The following is a 13,284-nucleotide window of genomic DNA, read 5'->3' as shown; positions in this document are numbered from 1 at the left end:
AGAACAAGCAAACTGATTGCTCAGCTGCCCCTGCAAAGAGCAGGCACAGCCACAGGAGAGTTTCAGTTTAAATCTACAAGTTAATCCAACAGCAGATGCAATCAGGAAATCCAAAACAGGAAGAGACACGCTAATATACAGTACTGTAAGGCACTCCTACTGGGAAGGGAAAATTGGAAGGCAAATTATGAAGGAGAGAATGATTGGACTCAACTGGTTCAAAAAGCTACACAATGAGCTATGAAGCTCCAAGTCTGGCTATAGGCTCAGTACTGTGAGTAAGGACAGGGACACAGTGGAGAGAGAGGGGAGACTGGCTTGCAGCTGAGCAGCAGAAAAAAAATGAGAAGATTGTGATGATGATTCAATTAATTTCTTTTATACAGATCAAGAGTCAGCTGCAATCCAGGCAGTGACCTTGAGAAGCCTAGGAAACTCAGTGGCTTCTGTTGCTAGAAAGCAAGATTCAACTGGGCACCTTCCCCATTTCATTGTAAACAGACATCCTCTGCTCTTCTACAAAATCTTTCAGGACATTATCATCAATCCATTATAATACACACACTATCCTAATAATAAGAGAAGCCTTGACAAGAGGAGCTCTAGAGATACCCTGATGATTCACTCCTAACGGGGCCATCAGAGCCTGTGGAGTACTGTGAAAAACTTAAGTTCCTCACCAAAAAGTATCTTCCCTCACACCTGCCAATTCTTATCAATCCCAGCAGTGAGCTCATATTGATATGTCCCAGCCAGGATGTTTTGTCACATCATGAACCCATCATTTTCCACCACATAAGACAGACAAAATAAACCCCAAAAAAGCAATAGGAAGATTCCTACACAAGCAATACAAATTTCTCTCTTCATAGATTGATAATAAAGAAAGAGCTGCAGTTTGCATCCCCTAGGTAGGCCCATCTTGCCATTAAAGGAAAGGTAGATGGTCAGCTTAAAGAGGAAAAGACTTGAATAAGGATCTCTACAGTGCCCTAGATTAAAATACCAGGCTAACAAATATAAGTACCTGTAGAGTGTGAAGCTATAGTCCACTGCAGTGAAGCATCCTATTTCTACATTGGTAAGTTCCGTACAAATGCTAAAGCAGTAACTGGATAACAGATCAATTCCTCCTCAGTCAGCTATGAAAGCATCTTCTCTTTGAAGAAGACAAACAGCATATTTTATTATTGATTCACAATGAAATAGCATTGTTCCAATTTATTTCATGCGTGGGTAGGACAAGACTGGAAGTACTAATACATAATTTCACCTGGGGTGGGGGTGGGGCGCAGACAGAGTCGTGCAATCTGCAAAGACCCCAGGAACTTTACCAGCTGATGCTCATCCAGAAGGCTGCAGAGCAGAGCCACGTGCAGGCTGTGGGCTGCAGAACGGGCAGGGAGTAGCAGTGGGGACCAGCACGGAGCACTGTTAGTACAGCAGAGACAACCATGCAAGGGTACAGCGCTGTCTGAAACCCAAACCACCTGCAGAACCCCAGGCTGAGGCTCCTGATTGCAGATGGCTCCTGCAAGAAAATCGACTGAGGGCAGAATTAAGCCTTTCATTATGCTTACAAAAATTGGTGACAGAATACTTTATCTTACCCATTCATGAGGAATAACTATTTTTAGATAGGAGCTAGGCATCCCTGAGAAGACATAATCTTTCACATTATAGCCTGCTCCTGGAGCTACTGTGAAAGTTTTCCAAAGTAGAAATGAGTGTCTATTCATTTTAGGAACTAGCTGGTTTACAACAACATTGAATTTTAAAGCAAATAACATGATCTGTATTGTACAGTATCCTTTTACATAAAGCTCTGGGCACTGACAGAAGATCATAACATGCTTTTGCTCTATGCTATTGGTAATGGCAGTGGTTTCAGACCCATGGCTAATTTCAGCAGTTTTGCCAACATCATACTATTTTTATCCTGTAAATCTCTGTTAGCAAAGAAACTGTTCTGTAATACTTGTACAAACCCAGAGCGACTCCCATGCTGTCTATGTTGTTATTCCAGAATTCAATTCCAGTATCTAACCACCCACATGACTGGTACTTTGGAGATAGGCCATCTGTCAAAGTAACTAATAGTTTGCAATGTCTGAACCTTGATTCCTTGACTCCATAAGGTTTTTGACAGTGCACTCAAGCAGCCTTCTCTAAGCTGAGCTGGACATGAACAGCACTGTGAGGTATCATAAATACCAGAGCATGGAAACACCACCATTTTTATTTTAATGACCTAACATCATAGATACAGATAATTCAAAAATAGTATCTGCCAGATTCTGACACTTTCAGAGCTACTGGCTTTGCCACAGGAGTAATTGTAGTGACACAAGCTGAACAACATGGGAGCGTTCTGTTTATTCAGCCAGTACCAGTGCAGTTCCTGTTTGCCTGACTAATTCTACAATACTTCCCCAGTGTTTGCATTTCTGAACACACAGGGCATTCTTTGCATGGGAATGGATTTGCAAGGAACATTATACCTTTAAGGGTGATAGCCAAAAGCAACTCATTTCACATGAGGAACAGTGAGCTGAGACAGAGACACCACTGTGTATGGGAAGTATTAATTTTAGTGACAAAGGTTCATGATTCATCAAGTTTATTAAGTATGGGAATCCCTACAGCACTTTGCCAAGAATATGGAAAACCCTCACTTCCTTCTAAAGAATCCCAATGAAAGAAGGATTTCTGGAAAGGAAAGGCACTGGTTGTCTAATGTATACAGATATAAACATGCTTCTATGTATATAGTAGTTGCACTCAAATTTGAGAAAGCTCAGATTAAGTTACTTTTTCTTTGACTGGAAGCTGGAAAAGGTAACCACTTACATTCCAGTACAAGGCAACTCATTGTAGCATTTTACCTTTTAGTGTAAGCATGATGTACCCTGTTCTTTTATTTAAAATACTTCAGCAATTAGTGAGATGCTTCGACAATCAAAACTGCTTTCTGCCTTGAATACAACAGTCTGCAGATTATATAGGAAGCAAAAATCAGTATTCTGTATTTTCACAAACCTATGTGAGAGGAGAGGAAAAAGACACATGCAACTGGCATTATTCTCCTGAAACCATTATTTGCTTTCTGTATATAGATGTGTGTGTGTATACATATATGAATGCTTTCATATGTATGTAATACACATATCACTGCAGGGGGTGAAAAAGAGTTAAGAATGTGAAATGGGGGAAGACAATCTAACTGCTCATTGAAGGTGAACTCGCCATGAATTAAACATACTGCCAGTAACGACACACACCTCCCCAGTTAAATCCATCATGTACTTTCCTTTACAAAATAATTTACTGTGTTTAATACTTCCCTGTGTTCCAGGTGTGTGCAGCAGAATCATACCTCAAGGAACTTCACTCTCCACCATGGAAGAAGTCATTACAGAACTATAAATGCCTTGGAGCTCAAAGAGAATGCAGGACACAAGTCGCACATGAAAATAGCAAACTAGTGTTTCACAATTTTGGAGGTACTTTCTAACTAAAATGGGCAAGACCACTTTCCTGACTATCAGTTTAACAGGCTCAGATTAGAAAAACATTTAAAGTAAACTTCATGAAACAAAAAGAAAACCAATGTGAACATTTAAAATGCCTTAAAGTTTCAGACTGGAAGGAGGAGAACCAACATCACGTTACTACGGATGAGGACACGGCCTCCCATCAATCAAGAGTAACCAGTGTAAATCTCAATGGACTTCAGTGACAGAGCTGAACTGATATTCCCAGCCTGAACAAAAAGAATAGCAAGTCCCATGTTTATCTGAATATGAAGTAGTTCACTGGGGTGGTTATAAATGTATAAACATAACTGAAGGAATTATTCTGCATCTTACGTTTGTAAGCACCCCAAGTAAGGTTTGATGGGAGATCCTTTCTCCTTGGCAAGGAGATCCTCTAAAATGTAAATGTACTGATCCTTTAAGATAGTTCTCTGAAAACATGAGGAAATGGAACCACATGCCCATAACAGAAGGGGACAGTGGATTTAAATTAATTCCTGCTCTATTGGGTTCTGTGAAACACCTCACCAGAACCCCTGCCAAGGCTACTAATAAATAAATAATACACATAAATAAGTAGATGATTCATCAATTCTAAATGAACAACATAAAAAATAATGCAGTCATGGCAGCAAGTATTTTCTGCCTTGAGATAAAGTCTTCTCCAGAGGTGGAAAAGAAAGTTGGGTACTTAATTAGCTAGACCTAAAGCATTTCACGTAAACCACATTTTGTATGAGAGCTAATGGCTGGACTTCAGTGCAGTTCAGCCATTGGCATTTCAAAGCCAACAAGGCTTTATGGCCACTTTGGCAGCTCTTGTTCACAGATGAAGAAGGTCAGGTAGTATTTCTCAAAAAAATTTCTGCCTGTCTAAGCTGAGAATTTGCTTGAGCTGGCAGCTGGGAGAGGGACTCTCTTCAGGCTGGCCACTGCCTCAAGGAACTCATGTGTTCTGATATGACAATTCAAACATGTTGCAAGACTCTTCAAAGTTCTCGTCCATATTCAGCTGCCTCCAGAAGGATTTCTGCTTCTTCTGCAATTCTTTACGCACACACCTGGGGCATGGTACAGCCTTCACTTTGCACTCAGAGTGGAAGACAGCACCACAGCTTTCACACCTGCAAACACAAATCAGTGTCAAAATTGAATCACAAAATAGGACCAGAGCATGCAACAGGCTTCACGTGGGCTGAGGGCAGTAGGTATGCCTTGAAATCATTCTGGGAGCTCAAAGAGCATTATGCTTCATAAGAGTGGCATTGTAAAATACACTGGCATGCCCACACCTCTGCTGGTGTAAAGCTACTCAGGACCACTAAAATAAGTTGACTTGCATCCATTTTGCAGTTGCTGAGAATCTGTCCCAGCACTTCTACTTCACAAACAAATTTTTAGAAGGATTAAAACTTACCTTCTTAGTAACTAGTATTCAGGTCTATCACTGAAAAGACATCAACTTTGTTTTATGAAAGACAAGTCTTGCTTTGATTTGTAAATGAGGAGTAACAATATTATTTTCCAATAAGGTATATTTTAGCATTTGCAGAAATGGACTCTGTGATTTGCAACAGTCATGATATGACATATTCCTCACTGAAGCTCCAGTGGTCAGCTGTTCTGGAAAGAGTAAAGAACAGTCCGCTGCAACAGCAGGAGAAGCTGTCATTTCACAAAGTGGAAAATGATACAGAAGTAGGTGATATTGTCTGCTCTGTGTCCTGTGGAAGACTGGACTAGATCAACACAACTGATCTATGCTGATCAATTGATCAACACACTGAGCTATGCTTCTGGCGTTCAAAGCTGTGCTATTCTGTTCTCAAATGTGACATTAAGACTTCAAACAAATCAACTGCTCAAACAAGATGACTGATTTACTTTCAGGGCACTGTGAGGCAATGAACTTAATGTCACAGCAGATCAAGCCCCAGTTGCAGATGGATGTTGAGCAATGAAGTATCTGGCGATCCTGAGTGGGCTACAACTAAACAATTGGACATTCTCAGCCTTTCAATGCAAATAACTATCTGTAGTGATGAGTTAAGTTGCTACAGCTTTGTAACCAAAGGAAAAAGTGAAAGGAGGACTGTCAGAGGTGAAACGTCTTAGATTTCAGTTGGTTAATCAAATAATAAAAGCAACAAAACATCAAACTTTAGAGCAATTCTGAAACTCAAATAAGGGATTCTGGTCACCCTTGGTGATTCTGTAAGACATCTTGAAATGCCTTGCACTTTTTTTCCCCCTTTCTTGTAGCTATTGCATATGAGAGTCCAAGTGTCCATTGTTATAACTTTAGTGGGTTTTTTTGTTGGTTTGCTTTGAACCTATTTTTCATAGAAGTAAGGTTCTTGTCTTCAAGACTGTGAAGAAAAATTGAAAACATGAAGAAACCCCCAAAAATTGAGAAGCCATAATGCCAACTGCAGTATTGGGCATGCGGTTTGACAATACTGAGAGAAGTCCATAAGCTAACAGAACCTGTTAGCTTATCAGCTGCATCTCACCTGTAACTTTTAAAAAAAACTGTTCATGGTCTGGCTGCACTTGAAGTTTTATGCATGGGTCCAAACACGGCCTAAATTTTAGTAACTGCAGAGCTTTGAGAAGGCTGTGCAGAGATTTAAGGAGGCACATTTCTAACTAGCATAAACTGATAACTCAAATATGAGTAAGAAAAGGAAGGTGAATGAGGCTAAGTATAAAGCAGTGTATCTACTGGCTTCCATGCTCTCTTGCAGTAAAACTTGACTGTTGTATTTCTCAGTCCAGCTACAGAGTCTAAATCTGGTTTTGAATCAAGAAACCAGCTCGCACAGAGCCATTTACAATTTCTGTGCTCAGAGAGTGTGTGTTATTTCCCTTATTCACTGAAGTACATGAACACATGCTTAGGACTCATATCCCAGTGATTTCTTTGCGATTAACGATCTGCCTTCCATTAAGTGTGCTTACGTGCTTTGCTGGGTTGGGATCTCCACAAACAGACACACTAATGGGCAAAGAAGAGACAGAAGACAGCAGTGCCTTTAAAACTTTACACCACTCTGAACTGACACTAATGGCGATTTTATCACGCTAATTCTCCCTTGTTAGTCAGCAGTTTACAGTGCCCTGGAAGTTGCTAGAGGATAATGATTGATGAGGAGTGTAATTTTGAGCTCTCGCATCGCCACTCCCTATGCTAGCCCAATATTTCTCTACAGCAGGCATGGAAATGACAAAACCTATCAGAAGTTGCTGCCGAAATGGATTGAGCAGGATGAGAGAGGAGCCAGCACACCTGCTCTCTCAAGTCAAAGGCAATCAGCAGAGCAAACAAAGACTGATGGTGTTCAAATTAATATGAATTCATTTTTCAGAAATAAGCTCAGTGGAAAAGATTAACAAACATTTTTCCCATCACTCAGAATCAAAACAGAGAGAAAAACTGTCTGAACTGTTATTCATTAGAGCTGGTGCAGTAGCTGAAGCTCTGCCCAGGACCCCACACTGTCAGGCACCAAGCAGAGGCAGAACAGCCAGCCAGCCAGCCCTGATCTCACAGTCACTGCACTGGCACCCACTGCTGCCATGGTTGGTCCATTCTGGTGCCCCCACCTCTGATTGCTGCTCTGAAGACTTATTTTCTGCCTTCTCTGGTGAAGGCTGAGCCCAGCCAAGGGGTGCAGATGACAACAAAGCAGCAGCCTGGAGGAAGGGTGCTCTGACTTGGAGAACAAAGCTGCCTCTAGCTCTGCACAGGAGCAAGTAGAGAGGACACCCGTATCAGCCTTCACTGCATGCTTGTGTCCCCCTCACTGACAAAAAAAGTCACCAGGGCAGGGGGGCAATGTTGATCTTGCTTTGCTTTTGTGCCAACTGGCAAGTTACTCTTTTTAAAGTGGTGGAGCTGTACAACCCCAAGCCACCTACACAGCTTTATTTTTCCTCATATCAAATACAGTCAGTCTTAACTGCCCCTGGAATGCTGACTGGTTGACCATTTCTAATCTCACTGCAAGAAATTCTCCAGTGATACCAAAAACTGCACCAACATTATATTCCTTTTTAGAGTATTACAAACAGATTGCTTCCTAGATAATCTTGAGACCTAATTTTATCTCCATATGTGAATTTCATGGGGTTTTTTGTTGTTTTCAAGCCTCAATAAATATAAAAATCATTTTATTTCTCTGGAGGAATAAAATATATTTTGTAGCCTATAAAAGGCTCACTTAATAGTTCACTACACTTACTTATCTTTTCCTTAACCCTTGTTGTTGTCATAGGTAATTCACAATTCAGGTGCTATTTCTGAATCCTGACTTATTCTTTGTCTAGAGGCCAAGAAGTCCCTACATCCTTTGTGAGAATGCTATTCACCACTGATAATAAGCTGATGAGCCCATAGCCATTCAGGCCTTTCATGTTTCCTTCTTTAATGAATGATATTGTGACACTGCACATTAATAGCATCTTGCTATTTTTCAAACAGTATTTGAAGACTTAGTGAACAGTGCATGTTGTTTTTATGCAGACTTGTAGTCTTCTAAGAAGGCAGCTGAAATAGCTTCCTCTCTATTTTGGTGTTTTCTCTTTTTTTCCCCTCTTTCCCGACCTAACTCAGTTTCTGTTGAGACTTTAGGGGGTGTTTTGTGTTTTAAGGAAGTTTTACTTGTGCAGAGTAAAAAAAAAAATGCAGAGAATTATTCAATCCTCTAAACAATTTCTATTGCACTGGGAAGTGTAAGAGAAAGGGCAAAGCTCTCCACAGCCAGACAGGCATTATAATGCTCTTATTATTATCATTACTAGTTACAAAACAAAAGCCTTTCTACATTAAAAGCATATAATCATTCCTTGTATGCTGAGAAAATGCCGATGTTAGTATCTCCCATTAAGTCTGGGCGTTTGAAACATATCAATATTTAGTAAATTGTAAATTCTGGCATGTTCTTCTCATGCTTCCCACCTATTTTTCACAGGATTATGGCTCAAGTAATTCTAGATGCTGCACGACCAATTGATTATGCTCATGTTTCTCCTCTGTACTGCATCATCTTTAAGTGCCCCTGAGCAGGATCAGGTGCCCGAAGTGGTGGGTACAACACAAAGAGGCCTCAAAGACCTTTCACCTTAAACAGACAAAATAAAGCAGGGGTGATCAACAGGTGGCCCAGGATGTCATCTGACAGACAGGGTTTTTGTCTTCTAGGAACCTTACTGGCTGACAGACTTACCAGTGGGACTGTGTTGGGATAAAGCTGCTGGAACCAACAAGGTTTATTAGGGTGCCTTCAGTCCCATGCACATGGGCTGTACCTAACTGGCTGTACCAGGTATACCACCATTCCCACCTCACAACGGGAAGCAAGAGGTGAACTGGCTTGGCTCAAGGTCAGCCAGGGACTCCTAGCAGACGTGAGAAGGGCAAAGAGCTCCCCTGTCTCACTGCAGTGCCATATTCACCCACCACCCCTTCTTTTGTAATTTTATATATTAGCTTTCATTTTTTCATTTAAAAAATTCACTTCCGTTGTGCCAGACCTTGCACACATTTGGTCAAGTGAGTAATCCCTTGAAATGAACTTCAGCACGGATTGATTTAGGGCCAAACCCTTCACTGACTAAACTCTTCAATATCTTCTTTCCCACCATGCAGAGTAAAAACAGGATTAAATGAGGTTGTTCATTATGTTTTCCTTAGATGATGCTAAACCTTCACTAAGCATCCAAAACACTAAATCACCTGTAACTTGCCTATTAAAAAACTCAGAAGAGCAAACCACACTAGCTGAAGTAAGCCTTGCCTGGGGATTCCAGCATGATTACCATCCCACACTACACATACCTGCCTGTCTGCAAGTATTTCTGAATTGCTCAGCTGTGACTATCACAGACGGGCCCTTCAAAAATCTGAGCCTTTAGCAGAACACAAAGAAAAGGAAAAAGGACTAGCCTGCGTTCACTTACAACACAAAAAAAGCCCCAAAGGCAATCAATGCCTGACACACACGTGCAGCAATATTATTCCAGTTGCCTAGAAACCAATGCAAGGAGCCTGCCTAGGGAGGGATGCCCACATAGTAAATGAATGGAAGAAAGCTGGCACTAACATGACATTGATTTGTCCCTATAAGGAGCTTGTTAAGGTAATACCTTGTATGACAGACACGGCCGCTACTAGACACAGCTACGGGGTTTTTTATATACTGTACTTAAAAACTGTTAATACTTTTCAGACTTGGTTTTGAAAACTTTGCCTCTGAAGCAGAAAACAAGGAAGAGCCCACTACCCAGTCCCTCAAGTTATTATATATCTGAAATTCACTCTAAATTATTAATTCAGTGTTCAGGGAACTGGTCGTGATTCAAAGCACAGTCATAGTTTTCCTTTCCATCCACCTGCTCATCAGAAAGGGGTCACCCTTGATAAGCCAGCAGAGCCTGAAGACACTCCTTGTTTATAATGGCATGACTGGGTCCCGGGCTGGCCCTGGAGGGTACAGAAACAACAGAAAGCAGCTGATGTGCTGGGGGAACCAACGCAGAGGGATGAGCTGCTTAGAGAGGGCAAGCAAGGGGTGTACAGTGACCACCAGACTGCACTGGTGGGACTCACCAAGTACAGCACCCATGGCTTGCACCTCCAGAGCAGCTGCAGGGACCAGTCTAAACACACATGGTGTCTGTGAACACCACCACTCCTGCTGCTCTAGTAATGCCACCCCAGGATGGCCAAAGGACACACCACCCAGCATGAAAACTGCTGGACCGGGGTCTGTTCCCTTTTATGCAGCATGGGCTAGACTGAGATGCTGAAGAAGCACTGAAGAAGCAGGGAAGATGGGTGAATAAACCCCCATCCTGGCTCACCCATCTGTGCCATCTCATGCCCCCCATCCTGTCATGCCAGCACCCACTGCCAAGGTCAACTGCATCCAGCAGATGTGCAAAGTGGTCAGAGATATTAAAGTCTCACAATTGAGGGGAAAAGTGGGAAGCTCTGGAGGGGAGGGAAAACCACCAGTGCTGCTCCAGGGGGAGGGAAGCTTCAGTGTCAACTCTTCCATTGTTACATCCAGAGAAATGGCAAAGCAGGCCTTCATTTTGGGTGCTCATAGAACAACTTGCTACAGGCCAGGGCTGAACAAGAACAGCTTGATTTAACTACCTGCTCTCCTCCTACAGGGGTGTGCACAGGCTGAGATATTGCACTGGACATAGCAGCAGGAGCAATGGGATCCTGCAGCTCCCAGAGCCCTCTTGGCAAAGCTGTGTCACTCCTGATTACGGAGGGAAGCCTGTCCTCAGCTTCTTCCCAGCTGTGGGTTCAGGGATTTATGCTATATTATCTACATATATTTCCATACTTGCATCCAAGCAGGAGAACTAAGGACTGACTATTGACCTCAGTATTGTGCTCTGCGAGTTAAGCTCAGAGATATCCCAAGCCAAGTAATGTGACCTGTAAACAGCAGTTCCTAAGAAATCAGTGAAGGGACACTAAAATCAGTATTAAAACTTTTAATTTGAAACTCATGAGATTACACGTCCGCCAGTGGAGCTGAGTTACTCTGGAGCACGGAAAAGCCCTACACATGATAGATCCATTACTTGAAAAGCACTGGAGAGGCTGAAATGCCACAGAAATTCAGGTGTTTACGTTGCTCAGGCACATATCCTCTGCCTCCACAACTGCCACACCACAAACTGCACTGCACCCCTCTACCTCTCCTATTATTAACAAACTGTATTCACAAAGTGGGGGTTGAAGATTTAAAAGCAGAGTCTGGCAATACTACTAACAGTAATATTAACATATTGCCCTCCACTATTATAATTTGATTCTATCACTTTGTATTTTTCTGTAAGTCTCAAGTCCAAAAATCCTGTGACTAAGCCAGGATTTTGCTTTTCATAAAAGAAAACACTTCACAACTCTGCATTAAGGTTGAAGACATGCCTACCTGGATCCAAGGTGGAAGAAAGAAACTTAACATTTAAAGAAGTAAAGTACATATATAAACAACAAATTCGTAAGGTGATCTTGGAATTTCTGAGCACTTAAGAGTTGACAGTGTTGGCTTTAATGGGCTAAAAAGCTTCAAGGAACCATATTTGGGAGACAGAGAAGTCTATCTTGCATGAGAAAGAAGAAGAAAGAATTAAAAGGTCTTGACTGGCAAGTTGGAAATACCTAGAGTGAAAAATAAGGCACAGTAAGGAAGCTGCAAAATAGAAAGTGTAAGCAAGATAGTTGCCATGTCCAGCCAGCAGGGAAGAGCACAAGGCAACACTGCAGAGACTTTCCTACTTGAACTAAGTATCTGCCTTTAGGCTGAACATTCTAGTTAAAAACCCCTCTGACAGGAGGCAAGTAAAACCGACCTTTAAAGCTAATTCAGTTGCAAAAGACAATACTTGATGGAAAAGCTGGTATATTTGATTGTTTTCTTTTTACATAAATAAACAAAAATAAGACAATCTAGGCCAGAAGATTTTGATCAGTTTTGACAGATTCAATAAATTAAATTACCAAGAGAACTTAACATCTACTTAGGTGCCCACACTTCCTCAGGGAAGTGCTGAGCAGATCACTTCAGAGTGCTTTGAACCAGCTATCAGCATCCGATAAGCTAAGCTCTTTCAAAAATTAGGTACTAAACTACTGGCACAACTCAGATGAGCCTGGGTTGGGGAGAGGCTTTCTAGCACAAGACAAACCAATCAAAGCAAGAGGGAAAATTATGTACTTTGAGTGATGCCTTTGACCTGTGCCAAGTTATTTCCTGCAAATGCTGTACAGTACATATTTCAGTCTCTCCACCTAGTATCTATCTTTAACGTTCTCCCAAATGCTCAAAGTTGCATTTGCCCAGTGACACAGCATCCATAACACAGTAAGCCATAACCTTGCAAAGACTTTGGCATGCGCAGCCCCAGAGCCTTTATTAAGACTTGTCACTATGTGCAAAGTACATTCACAGGTCTTATCAGGATGGTGGCCAAAGATTATGGAGGCATCCAAGCTGGTTGATACAGTCAAGCCTGTTCTGTGGCAAGTCTATTTTAAACTTGGGTCTTCTGGTTTGTATCTTAAAAGGTCTACATGTCTTAACTGAGCAGCAGAACAAATTAACTTAGTAAAGTGAAAACAATTTAGCCTTGATAAATGAATATGAACACAAAAGAGCAACTCTCCATGGTTTACATACATCCACAGTCAGCACATAAAAGGAAAGGAATGGACTAAATTGTTCTTAACAACCAAGTAACTTTACCAGCAAACACAACAAATTTAATTGCCTGTGAAAGTAATCACTAGGATGATGACACTCAGGTAAGACCAAAACTTTATCAACTGGGTAACAGAAAATAATCTTATCATAGCCATTAATTAAATTAATGAATAGCCAATTATTAAATGCTTAATTAACTGATGGGACAGAACACACGTTTTAATGAATTATATTCTCATTCCAAAGGTAATTTTCTCAGTATTCCTTAAGATTTAAAAACTGTTAAAAATTGTTCTAAGTAATAAAACAAATACAGCCACTATTATAGGCAGCTGTGCCGCTACACAGACTTCACTTCTGTTGTTTGGTTGTTGGGTTTTTTTTTAATTTTAGGAGAAAGAAACAAAAACTCTTCCCCACATTAGTGAAGAACAAGCAAAATCAGAGCAACTCGAGGGGAAGTGCCTGCTTGCTAATAGGCAACGATAGCTCTAACAAGCCAATTTACAGCCAAGGAT

General features: G+C 41.3%; 1 protein-coding gene across 2 annotated transcripts in view; it reads right to left on the bottom strand.

Annotated features, from left to right (window-relative positions):
- Window positions 1-3,081: 3,081 nt before the first annotated feature.
- PLEKHM3 (pleckstrin homology domain containing M3) overlaps window positions 3,082-13,284 on the bottom strand; it is a 78,771-nt gene continuing 68,568 nt past the window's right edge. For both annotated transcript variants that reach the window (XM_082285176.1, XM_082285177.1), the window contains one exon: window positions 3,082-4,660. In XM_082285176.1, coding sequence (XP_082141302.1) covers window positions 4,483-4,660 — 178 coding nt within the window. In that variant the 3' untranslated portion in view covers window positions 3,082-4,482. The remainder of the gene's footprint in view (window positions 4,661-13,284) is intronic.

The sequence above is a fragment of the Coloeus monedula genome (assembly GCF_965178545.1).
Source record: "Coloeus monedula genome assembly, chromosome: 7".
NCBI lineage: Eukaryota > Metazoa > Chordata > Aves > Passeriformes > Corvidae > Coloeus > Coloeus monedula.
This window is presented reverse-complemented; position numbering and strand designations above follow the sequence as displayed.